The following is a 13,710-nucleotide window of genomic DNA, read 5'->3' on the forward strand; positions in this document are numbered from 1 at the left end:
ATGCTAAAATATCAATGGTGGAAAACTTGATGGAGAACTTGGTAATACGATTGTGCGACAATTAAAAGTACAGATACCAATTTATGCAACATGGTTATAAGTGAATATAATTTCTAATATCTATGTGTAGATTTTGTGATTATTATTTAAGATAACCACAAAATTTGATTATTATTTAAGATAACCACAAAATTTGTATATATGATGGAAATTATATATATGAGGATGGAAAAACATGCGCATAGTTTGCATCGAGAAATAACATGCATAATAATATGCATAAAACGCGTCAATACATTGTGAATCGCGATATGTGCATCACAATATCCCGGCAAAAATAAATATTTATAGTTAAAGAGCGCGTATTTTAATAAACGCCCGCGTCAATTAACGTAACGTTTCGGTGTAATGAGTGTGTTTTTGTAATTATGCGACTAATGCGCGTAATTATTGATACGGAACGAGCGTTTCGGGCGGGGATGGTAACAAATTGAAGAATTGAAAAGCAAGAGCGTGCTGAAAAACACAATATGAGATTAATATCCTCAAACTCTCATGAATAAAGCGGAAACATTAGCGCATATTATATCAACGGCCGTCAACGGGCGTCGTTGCTCGCGCGGATATTTACAAATACTATCTCGCTCCCAGGCAATCGATTACATGCGAATGCGGGCACTCGGTATTTGCGAGATTCTAGCGGTAATCAAATAGTTAATTATCGACGGGAAATCATCACGCGCTCACAAACATGATACGCGACAAGAAAAGTAATATCTTAAAATTCTCGAGTGAGAGAGCGAATAATTCTTTGTCTCTCGCGAGTATCGGGAAAAACGCAAACGCGACGCTCTTTTGTAAGCATCGCTCGTCGACGAGACATGGAGCATCCGCTGATTACGACGATGACAAACGGCAGCGTGGGAATTACGAAATGAAGGTTTAATAAGGTATGAGCCGGATCGGAGCCGTTGGCTACCGCCAACGGGTTCCCTGCAGTAATTAACAAATCCAATTTTAATCGACGGTTCAATTCGCCCGGCCGGCCGGAAACACACTCGCGAACGAACGGGCGACTGTCGTGTCGTTCCGTACATGCAATCGTCATATCAACGTGTAAAACTGATTAGCGGTACCCCTCGCGACGCAATTATCTCGCGCCGCGCCGCTCGTTCTCATTTTGTCGCGCGAAGTAAACGAAATAAGCGCGCGAACAAAATAAATTCCTTTGTCCGCAATCTACGCTTTTAGTCGACCTCGCTGGAAACCCGGCTGATGATAATTAAAGTCGCCTATCGATTGGGCTATTTACGATTGGCGGACTTTTAATTTTTCAGCTTATTGGCCGTGATTATAGACATATAAGTAATATTACATTTTATTACCATTAAAAATATATATTATGAATGTAATAAATATCAAATAATAATTATGATAAATTGTAAAAATTAAATTAGAACAAATGCATAATAAATATATGTCAAGTTTATTGTGTTTTATAAAACAATTTTGTGAGTGAGCAATTTTAAAATGTAATTGAAAAAAAAAACTTTATTTTTATTATTTAAGGGTTCTTTATTTAACAGATATATATTTTACAATATTTATGTCGCGATTACGCGGAAGAAATTGTAATTTATTTTTTAGAAGGGAAACTATGGTAACAATGTCTAGCTTATCGGAGGTGACCGTCTGATTAAAAATTGCGAGCATACTTTTTGTTATCCCTCACTTTGCATTCTTGCGCAGTTGAAAAAAATCGGATTCCGTGGCATAGTATCTGCGATTTCCGTACTTCGTCATCGAAAATCGTCATTCGAATTGGAACATCGTATCTCCCGCATCTGGAATTTTTGTGCATTGCATTGCACATTGGCATCCTGTGTACAAAAGTTCGAAAAGGGTTAAATCGGAAAATCGGTAATACTTTTGAGTATTAAAGGACGCTGGATACGCGATCGTTGAATTGTAAAACAAAGCGTGTATCGCGGCGGTGCAAGCATGCAGGTGCGAACGTTGATCGCGGATATTTCCGCGTTTTTTTTTTCGTAACCCGCTTGTATACGTCATGCATCGAGTTTCACATAGTGTAATACGTAAAATACCACGCTTATTTAGAATATGCGAAAATGATCTAATAAAACATTTTTTATTTTTTCCTCGTTTAAATCCGTAGAATAACTGTATTAAAAAATAAATATATATTTGGGAAATGCTATATTATCACGGCGATATAGATTTACCATATTTAACATAAAAATGAAATGGATAGATATAAAAAGAAAATATAAAATCGTTTTTACTTTCTTTTTTCATATTTTAATATATAATCTATATAAAATATAAAATATTTTAATTTAATATTTTATTGATATAATTGATATAATTATATATATTGAAATATTGATGTATTAAAAATAACTTTTTTCTACCCACGTGTGCACTCATAATATTTTCGAGTGGAAATTATGGTAGTCTGCAACGCGATGTGGTCTTTACATGCGCGATACGTTCAACGTATATATACGGTAGCTGCTTTAACAGGGCACAAAGACGGATTACACGCGATACTCTAGGCGTCACGTGCACGTATGCGTAATTATAGTCACGCGCTGGTTGACCGACACATCGACGCGCAATATATTTACGGTTTATTGCAGCGCGTTTATGGACAGAATTATAGTCGGCGCTCGTTTTAATGGATGTCGAGATTGCACCTCCACGCGGTGGGCTCGTAATTTCACATCGCGATTCGATAAATTATTAAATTCGATCGGTTTGACTATTGTCAGAACGCGGCTCGGTTTGGACACTAAGACTACGTTATGTTCTATTAAGGTATGATCGATTATGGTTTGCGGCCACATTGCCAACCGATCACGACCGGATTAGACCTAGATCCGCCGATTGTGGTTAGATTCGATCAAATATACAAACAGGCTTCCGGCTCTTCAACATAAATGCGATATAATGACATGTATTTGTCACTTTCTAATGATATAATGGCTTTTTATATATTATATATGAAATTAAAAAAAAAATATAAATAAAAATAAAATTTAAATTTCAAGAATTAAAGATTAGGATATTTTGGATTTAATAGAAATTGAAAATGAAAGAATAAGACGATTCGATTCTACGTATTGACAATGTTCAAAAGTACTTTTAATATAATGTATACTTAGAATTGTTGCTGAAGCATCTGTCAAATGTATTTCGTAGAGCGCCACGTCTCCCGGTGCCAACAACGATGGCCTCACGAAGCAACAGCTGGAGCTCATCCAGCAGATTATGCAACAAACGCAACAGCAACAACAACAAACAACTACGCAACAACAGCAACAACAACGAACTACTACTCCATCGACAGCGGTAGCTACACAGTTACAGAAAACACAAAAACCGTCCATCAAATCCACCGCGTCACCCGGCAACATTTCCAACAATTCCGGAAGCGGGAACGCGACTAGTAATGCAAGATCGAGTCCGAAGCCGAAAGTCTGGAGTCATTCGCAGGTAAGTGCGAACATTGCGAATAAAAAGTGCGAGAGTATACCATATTTTTCAATGTTTGTTGATTGCAATCGTTTGTCGAGTGCAGACGTCAAAAATTGCACCGAGCGCTAATGATTGAATACAATTAATACGATTTAAAAATAGTACACTGATTCTAACAATGGTCACACTTTTTATAAGAATATCGCAAAAAGAACTAGAAAATTCTATTAATATTCACTGGTGAGCGTGAAAAGGGAATTTATATTTGAAAGGAAAACTTTTCATTAATTTTTTTTATTAATTAAAATTAAATTGATTAATAAAAATATGTCGATACATTTGAAAGGTGAGAAATAATGCACTAGATATTCATTTTAATAAGCAAAATACGTAATTCCAATTATATCTATTATATTTAATATGATATTTCGATCGCGAGACAAACCGCGTTAATGAATATCACGATTGAGCTTTGAAGACGATAGCTCACATCCCTTATATATGATTTTATTATGTGCCGCATACAACGAGATCCCGAGATAACGCAGAGAGCAATAAGCCCGAGTACCTTCAGACTGCTTTCTGTTGAAAGGGCCCTTCTTCCGCATTAGACAGCGGAAGTATTACCGGGCGCGTCCAAGATCCCGTGTACATGGCTCGTTGGAACTCACCGCGGTAATCTTTTGTGCGGCGAATACACCGCAAATCGCATTACGTATCGCGGCCGGAGCGAATACCATCCCGGTACTCGTAATCCTCCCGCGCTCGTCGACGAGGACTCGTCGAATATTATACGGAAACGCGAAACAGCGAGATACCCTGCGCGCGTGACCCCTTTGTGCGAAATTCTGTTCATTTTCTAGTTGAAGCACGAAGCATGTCGGATAGAACGATAAGATAGACAGGCACCGTATCCCGAAAGCCGTGTGTAACTGAACGTGATAAATTAAAAAACATTGAGATAATTTTGCAAACATAAGGAAAACGTACTTCAGGTTTCATTAGAATTGATATCATCAATTCTATTGAAAATCAACACAAAAATTGTTTCAATACAATTCGGCCGGTTCTATTCCGTAACTTTTTAACGAATGCGTTATAACCATACTACATATTTTTAATTTAGTTACAAGTTGCGTTTTATAACGCATGCGTTTATGAAATGTTGCAGAATTGTATTGAAATAATTTTCATATTGACTTTTATTAAAATTGATAATACAAAACATTTCCCAGCAATTCTTCGGTCATCCTCCACTTTAATGGATTAATTTCTGTGTCGTATTAAAATAGCAGTCAGGCCGGTTCCGCGAACGGATTTTCCGAGACAAACATTCACGAGCGCAAAGATTAAAGCTCTCATCAAAAACACGTGCCATGTTTTAATTTATCCCTCGGATTATACGAGATGCTCGCTTTATAAAATTGCGTGAATCCTTAATTTGTCGCATTCCCTTTTATATCCTTGTTCTTCCGGTCGTCCGAATCTTCGGCGATCAAAAGACCGGTGTGAAAGGTACCTTTGAGCGAACATTTTCACGGTTCGGCGCTTTGCAGGACTTTCTTTTATCGTCCTTCTGTCGGAAAAAGGCGCGTGATTAGCGTAGAGAGTCGTAGCCGAAAACGCAATCGAATACCTTGCTTTCGACACGTTGCAAAAAGTTGTGTCTTTAAAATGTTCTAAAATTATTATGTCTCGCTATATAATATATAAAAAATATATAATATATAATAAGATATAATATATAATATATAATATATAATATATAATAAAAATATATAATATATAAAAATTGCTGTTAAATTATTATTAACGATATCGTTAAAAATGAAGGAAAAATGTATTTTCTCCGGATAATGATCTCTTCCTTCTGCCATTATCGAGTACCTGTATAATAAAAAAGCAATGTATAATATCCACATCGATACGAAGCGTTGACAAGAAATATTAATTGGAGTCTTCGTATGCACCGAGTGTTGGCCCAAGAAACTCGTCTCTTCAGCGTACAAACATATCAAGCGAATGTCCAACACGTCAGCTGCATCGACCCGATAATAGCGACCGAATGCTCCCAGACTGTCCATAAACCGTTTACTGAATCGTTACTGAATCATGCAAACGGTCGTACACAGTTACATTTCATCGGCAATTTTAAACACGATCCGTTTGCACTACGTGAAACAGCTCGTATATTTATATTACATACGACAGATTTTTTTTCATGTACATAAATTGCAGTAATAATAATTGATAATTAAAATAATCAAGTGTCGCTCAACCGCGTTATGATATCGGCACAATTAAGATTACTTTATTAATTATTAACCAGAAGTTTATACATCCTGATGGGTAATAATTACATCGCGGTCGATGACTGTACCAGTTTATCATGGCTTAACTGTCGGCTGTATAATTACGTTTATCGCTGACCGTCTGCGATAAAATTGCTCATCGATCGTCGCGTTTGATGCAAGAAAACGTACGCGCAGTCCATCATCGAAGAAGATCCTTGCTAGCCTGTATTTCAGCGCGTTTTTCCGCGACGGGATCCACCCCCGCCGCCACCAACCCTCGTCTCTGTACCGGTGGCATTCTCTACCACCTAACTTCATTACGTTAATGGCATAATAACCATTGCGGGCGGACCGAAGAGCTTATGCGCCGGTACGTCGATGTCCCTAAACACGGCAAGAAGCGAGCGCGCAGTAAAATCGATCCGATCTCCATTAATATGTATGAGGTCTTCGCCAATGGACGCGGAAGGGCTGAAAGGAGCGGGGGAGTGAAAACGGAGGGGGATTCGTACTCTTCTTGCCGTTCCCTCCCACCTCGACGCTTCGAACTGTGCGGACGATCGCGAAATGCTCTCGGAAACCGTCGTAATTGCTTAGGAACTCGGGGACGAACGGATTCTTCGGGATCTACGCCGCGATGAAGGGAGGATTCTGCATGTAAAGCGAACTCTGCAAACTCGATTTAATTGCGATCTCTTGCACAATTATGTTATGGTCGCGAGCGTTAGCATTGTTGGCGGGCGTACAGTGAAAATGTATATACATCAAATTACAGCTCGAGATATACTTTTCATCCCCGTTCATTCTTATTTATATATTTATAGAAAATTTATTATATAAAATAAATATAAAGATTCACTAAGTGTCTTAATGTTACACATGCGTATATAATAATCTTCCATAAATACATAATAGAACTAATAATACATATTTATTTATTTTAATAATTATATAATAAATTTTAATAATTATATAAATAATTCTAAAGGAACTTTTAAACGCGTCGAATATCGTAAGTCGAGGCTCGGTTATCGTTGCCATCGGTAATGCAAGCTAGAGACATTAGCTAGAGACAGACGCATAAAGTAAGCCGTTAAATTATATTTAGCCTTCTTATGTCATTTTGATATCGTAAACACGTCTCAACCATTATCCGTCAGTTTTATATCCCGGCGCACGAGAATATTCATCGTATTTCCATGTATATTTATGATCTCCGTCCCGTTCTAGTCCAGCTACAAATATATACACATTTGGGTATCGCGCAAAGATCCGCGCGTTATACTATTGCGGTACATCGCGGGAACAACGAAATTTTGTCATCTTATATCCGAAACGTCTTTTTTATTACGTGCGAAGAGAAGCTACTAAATGTAATTACAATTCAGCTGCATAACTATAGCTTACATTGCAAATTACATTTTGACTTCTCCCGATGTTATTTTATTATCTAATAGATATTCATCGTCACATGTCGAATTCGCATTATATATTCAAGTACCGATGATAGGATATCTATGGATGCACTATATGCGTTATATGCACTGTTCATACTAGTCACAATCCGAACGCGTATGTAACATATCGTCCGTGAAATATACACGTTGCCGCGATTACGGTGACGCAATTATACGTTAATCCGATTATATTTAGCCTTCTTATGCTACTCTGATATATCGTGAACAAACCCGTTGTTTATACGATACTAAACTCGCAACATTCCGCGTACACGTGTATCAATCTATGCAATCGAACGAGCACGGATCCGGAAGAGCGAATCGCGAGATTCCACTTGCGAATCGCGTCGCAAACATGCGATTATCTTAGATTTATATGTATCTCGTCGTTCTCAGAGAACACAGGGCGAAGCGTCACGAGAGAACGTGCACCGGGAATCTCGGTCGCGTATCGCGAACGTAACCGAAGGCTTCTTAGTCATCTCCTGGCAACGGAGTCTCTCAGCCGCGAATAGTGCGATCTCGTGTACAATCGCTTTGGCATAGTGCACACTCGAGAGGCATGCGTATCACGTCGTGTTACGTTACTAGTTTACTCCGATCCTACAACTGCATCAGGGCTCCTTTTACGAGTGCCCGTTGTACTATGTATATTTTAAATATAAGATATAACAAATTAACAAAAATAATATTAAATTAAATCTTTATATGGTAAATTAAAATGATATATAAACGAATTTTTATAAAAACCAACATTTCTCACACGCGAAATGTTCTCAATTAATTACATTTAATTTAGTCTCATGTACTTTTTACACTTCGATTTTTATCATTATTTTTAATTATATTAATTTTAATGTTATTATTGAAAGACTATCGATATGGACTTAAAAGATTATATACGACAAAGAGAGAGTGCCAACTACAGTTGGCGTTTTACGTGTTTTTCAAGCCATGTAGCACTAAACGCGATGTATTCCTCGAATGCGACATATTCCAGCGATATCAAACCAGTACGACGTCGTAACTGTATAACTGCTGCGTTATAACCCTTGCCCCCGAGTTACTCTCTCAGCTGCTACTTGTTACTTACGTAAATATTCACATAACGTACATGTTCTGTAGACTCCGGTTCATTACGTTTACGAGGTGACACGCATATTAAACGCTTCGTGCATTTATATTAATTTCAACGTGGCCAAAGTATTAAATTTCAGGCACTCACTTTTCAAATATACTTGTAGAAACAAAAAACATTTATTTAGACATGTAACTAAAATTTCCTACGATAATTATTTCTCAAAAAACAAAATTTTCTGTGAAAAAAAATGCAGAAAGCCTAAGAAATTCTATGATAATTTCTAAAGGACAAAGCTATTAAAATCGCAATTGATGAGTTAATACATATACATATACATATATATAAGGAAGGATCAACGAAAGATTCGAATGCGAATCAGGACGGCATTTCCTCTCGTGAAAATTTTCCTTTGTTAATAAAGGCAACAATAATAAATAAAACACGACTCAGTCAAAGATATCGTTGCAAGAACGATTCATAAACTTGGCGAAAAATTGGACATAACGATCGTATGCGTTCTAATCATAAAAAGAAGTTTGACTATAACGCAAGTCTTGTAATTAATATGATCCGGCATGTTTCTCGATAATATCGCAAACATAACGATAATCGAGAGCACATAGATTATGCAATCTAAGGAACTTTTAGAACATATTGTATTTTAGAGATAGTTTCGAAAAGAGTAGGTGAGGCTCCGGTAATATTAAATTCCGATGCTATTATACTTGACAGGAATTCGATTTGATTTACATTGAATAGCAGAGTAGATGTACATTTTACTAGAGAAAATGCAGAAGTAGAGACTAGTTAGACTCTAACAAGAATAGCGATAACGGTAGTGTTACGTCTCGGCGCCTCTGCGGTATAAGTAATTTAACAAGTAACTCTGGAAGGATGTAATCTGTATCTTCGCGAAATTACGGTTGGCGGAAGTCTAAAAGTTGAGCTCCTCAATTATGAAAGATCGTTGGTACGCCGCTCGTTGTTCCACAGGCAGACGTGATATAGTCAAGTTGGCGTTACTTAAACGAAAGTTGGGATGTTTCGTTAACCCTTAAATGAAATTTTTACATGGCCGCTCGAAAGCGCCTTTCGAAGAAGAGCTGTCTTTGAACAAGCCGGTTTAATCCCTCAATGTATATTTAATGTGCCTTTAATTTCTCTTCTGTATCCTGAAGTAAAATGCAAAAAAAATATTTAAACACGCAGCAATGATTAATTAACTTAATAACATCATAGGATAATATAACGTAATATATGATCGAGAATTACAATATATCACATTTAAACGTAATATTAACGATATTACATATATAAAAAATATATCTGTGAGTGAAATTAAATTTAGTTTGAAGCGAGTTGGAAAAGTCGCTATATTATTTGGAGAAAGAAGTAGTACGATATCGCAACATGGCGCGAGTTCTTTCTTTTCTGTTGTGTGCGATCGTGAATTTACATCGTCGCCCGAATTGAATTAGAATTTCAAAGCGAAGCGAGAACCGAGAACGGAATTTGTACGCGAAGGTGTAGTATCGTCATCATCGGGCGGGACGGTCAATTACCGACTTCTCTCCCCTCCGAGGGGAGAAGACATTCAGACGGCCAGGCTGAACAAAATACGCATGTTTTACGCCGCCCCGCAAATAAGAATTACGACTTGTCGTTACCGCCGAGGCGCGCGTGCGATACGACGCGAATAAACCCCTGTTCGCGAGAGAACCCGGCTCCGACCACCCCCGGCTGATGTCGCGGTCGTTTGCGCTATCGTAAGTTTATGTCGTCGGTTGCAGGCTACACGCTACCTCCTGTCCGCACCCTCCTTCTCGACTCTCGCCGTCGACGTCGACGTCGACGTCGACGGCAACAACGGCTCGGCTCTTTATACGACGCGATAGTTTCATCGCGAAACTGTCGCCGTTCGCATCTGTCGCATTTCCCATTACCGCGCGAGCATACACCCGGTCCATTTCCCGACGGTAAACTCAAGTGCGCTCTCAATTCGCTCGCCCCCGATGTTTCTCTTTTACCACCCGGCGCGATGGCGGCACCTTTTCTCTCCCCACGCGCGAACCTTACAACCGCGGGCTTATCGCCGTGATTAAACGAAATGAATTATCTCGGCTTTAATCGGCTGTTACGAAGAGACGCGCGGCAGTTCGTCGCCAAGCTCGCTATCTGACAATATTGTTGATTAGATGCCAACTCTCTAAAGAGTTCATTCGACGGACGGCAAGAAACATACGTGATCTAATTTAGTCGCAGTACGGTTGTTAATTATGAAACTTGGAGAAACTAGAAGAAGCTAGAATATAATGGAATATGAAAATTTAAGGGACGGGAAATCTCGGTTTGGAAATTATTTATAAAGATAAAAATTCGATAAAATTTATTTTTTACAATTAAAAAAATTCATGAAATAAATCTTATGATTTAGATAATTTGATAGAAGATTGTTTTTCATAAAATTAGCGTGCTTACGTTATAATATTTTAATTATATTTATTTTAAAAATTAACTGTCATCGTTTAAAAAAAAGCTCGATTAAATCAGAGCAAGTAAATTTAAAATAACTTAAATAACACAATAAATTTAAAATAACAAATTTAAAACGAACGTGCAATTCGTGCACATGATGTAGGTCACGCATTCTAAACTCAATTGAAACATCGCGAAGAATGCAAGAAGATTCCTGAGACGATATCGGACCTGGCGAATTATATTCTAGCGAAAAATTCTCGAGAAATATTTATTCAGCGAGCAGACTCCGTGCCTGCGGAAATGTTAGTATCTTCGTCAAATATTACACGACCGCCTATAGCGCGTGCGCGCTATCTCACAGTTTCCATTAATAAACGCAAGAGAGTCGCGGAGATAAATTTTAGCGTGACGTAAACCGAGCAACGCCGGCCTTTGATACCGAAACACAGAGAGAAAGAAAGCGCTACAGCAGGCGTTTTTATAATATATGACTTCTTTAATAAATCGCACGCGATGCTACGACGGGATCCCAAGACGCTGTCGGAGACAAGGTGCGCTGGTTCATACTTAATCGAAAGAGAGAAAGAGAGAGAACGAGAGAGAATGACGTTCCTCACGGCGGAAGTAAAAATTCAATGCCCCGTTTAAATAACCCATCATCAACGGCGTCTTCCGTCCGGTCGCTTCGCAGGGGTCGATATACCCCCCGTAAGGGTGAAGCGGGGAGGCGGAGAAAGGAGGGAAGAGAAGAGCAGGTCCCCCGAAAATCCTCAGGGGTGCGATCGCGGACGGACTAGACGCGCTTTCTACAACGTATCTTCCCACCGTTGAACCCGCTCGACCGGTGTCACGTCCACCCCGTTACGCGAAAGAATTTCGTCGGTCCTTCCGTTCCTAAAGAGACCCCCAGCGAACCGGGAAGGGGACCCCCATGCGATCCGGAGCATCTCCCGATTCTCCTCTACGACTTGTCACGTGCGCCAATGACGATCGAGCGGCCCGAAAAATTTCGCTTTCCGAACCAATCGCCATCGTGTGCGGGAATCGCGACGATTTCTCGTGTCTCTTCGTACGTTGGAAGATCCTCTTGACGGCCTTGAAAAATCACAGGCACGTGCGGCCTCCTTCCCGTGTTCTAAATTTTATTGTTAGTTTTATGTGCGCGAACTCGTCGATCGGGACCAGCAGCTGGCCACGTTGGTCACGTTTCGCGCCTTTTTCGTCTCTTTTTTTTATTTTTTACTTTCTATTCTTTTGATTTTCTTTCTTCGCCGCACTCGTTTCTCTTCCTCGTGGCTTCTCACTACGATGCATGCCCGTCTATTTGGCCGTGAGCGCGTGCTACGACCACGACCCAGGGTCGTGAAACGTCGCGACGCGAGGGTTTTTTAAAGGGATAACGCATAGCGCTTCCTGACTCGTCCTTCCGTTGTTCCTTCCGCGATTCACCGACATATAGAGTGGGATTTAAATTTTAAACCATACCGAAAATGCTAATGCGCCCGACATTGCGGCGACCTCGTTTCTTTTCCTGTCCCTGGGTCAAGAAAAACCGTTGCTGTACATCTTGGCTTTTAGGTGATATGTATCTTTAAGCCAACAGAGACGATTACTTCTCTCTAAGAGATTTCGACAATAAATTGTTGACCGAAATTTACGCAAGTTTGTATGTTTCTTAAACGATACACGTTACAATTCGATTTTATTAAACAACGAGAACTTTATTGTCGAATAATTATTTTATTTTTTCTTTACAAGCACGATAAACTTTTCTGTTTATTTCACAATTGCCGACATCATAATTTATTATAGCCACAATCGTTATTTTTCCATTTTTAAATTATATTTCTTATCGGGATCCCTCATTGTTGTTCCTTCGATATTCTCTCTTTGAATCCCCCGCATCACATACAATATATTGCTTCGAAGCGATGATATTACAACGCTACGCGCACGAGACATTCCTACCTAGATTAATTAATAATGTATATACGGTGCTGGGCGAATTTTCCACGGTGTGCAGAATTCTTCGATCGATCCTCTCCGACGGACGCCGCGTACACGCGGCAGGATCGTTAATGGAAGATGTAATTGGAAAATACTTGGCGCGCCTCCGTTCAATTCGCCGCCGTGTTTGCTCGCGATACGCGACGAACCGAGTTATCGCAAGAATCCTGCTTCCATCGGTGCTATAATCCTGTGGCACGGTATATAAACTTTGCGCCGGCTCGTCCCTACGATGTTGCTACACGTTTTTAACGCCGACATCTCCGCTCGAGAGAGGATCGATGCCCGAATCGTCTTTATAAAATATCGCGATATATTTTGTTACCTATCATGAACGAGAAGAAGCATCGAACTTGTTATGTTTTTTAAGCGAAAATGAGAGATGATATCGGCCATACGCAATCGAGGGTATCAAGATAATATCGTAATAAAAAAATAGTATCATAAGATCGAGAGAGAACTTAAAATTAGAATTATTAGAGAATAATAGATTAATTTAAAATTTTGCCAGAATTTATAGTAATAAAAATCTAATTTTAATGTAACAATTGCTTAACTATTATAAGAATTAAAAAGATTAATGTTTTAGTTTAAAAAAAATGGATTTTTTCTATGCTGATGTTTTGAAATGTTTAAAATAGTCAAATTATTGCACTGAATCTTTCAAGACTGGAAAGTTAATGCATAAAATTCGAGACGGACGAGTGAATATTTGACTTTTATGCGTTAACTCCCGAAATATTTAATATCGATAAGATCTCTTTATCGATGCAGCAATCTTCAAAGCGATGCAAATGTGAAAGGAAATTTTACATCGCCCCGGGCATACAGTCGTATAACGATAATAATTCGCCAGACTTCCGCGCGTCGATAATTTGGCTCGCGCGTCCATTTG

General features: G+C 38.9%; 1 protein-coding gene across 6 annotated transcripts in view; it reads left to right on the forward strand.

Moving 5' to 3' along the window:
• LOC105255092 overlaps positions 1-13,710 on the forward strand; it is a 360,332-nt gene that overhangs the window by 305,113 nt on the left and 41,509 nt on the right. For all 6 annotated transcript variants that reach the window (XM_011264178.3, XM_011264180.3, XM_011264185.3 and 3 more), the window contains one exon: positions 3,223-3,516. In XM_011264178.3, coding sequence (XP_011262480.1) covers positions 3,223-3,516 — 294 coding nt within the window. The remainder of the gene's footprint in view (positions 1-3,222; positions 3,517-13,710) is intronic.

This window comes from Camponotus floridanus, unplaced genomic scaffold, assembly GCF_003227725.1.
Source record: "Camponotus floridanus strain SB8 unplaced genomic scaffold, Cflo_v7.5 scaffold13, whole genome shotgun sequence".
NCBI lineage: Eukaryota > Metazoa > Arthropoda > Insecta > Hymenoptera > Formicidae > Camponotus > Camponotus floridanus.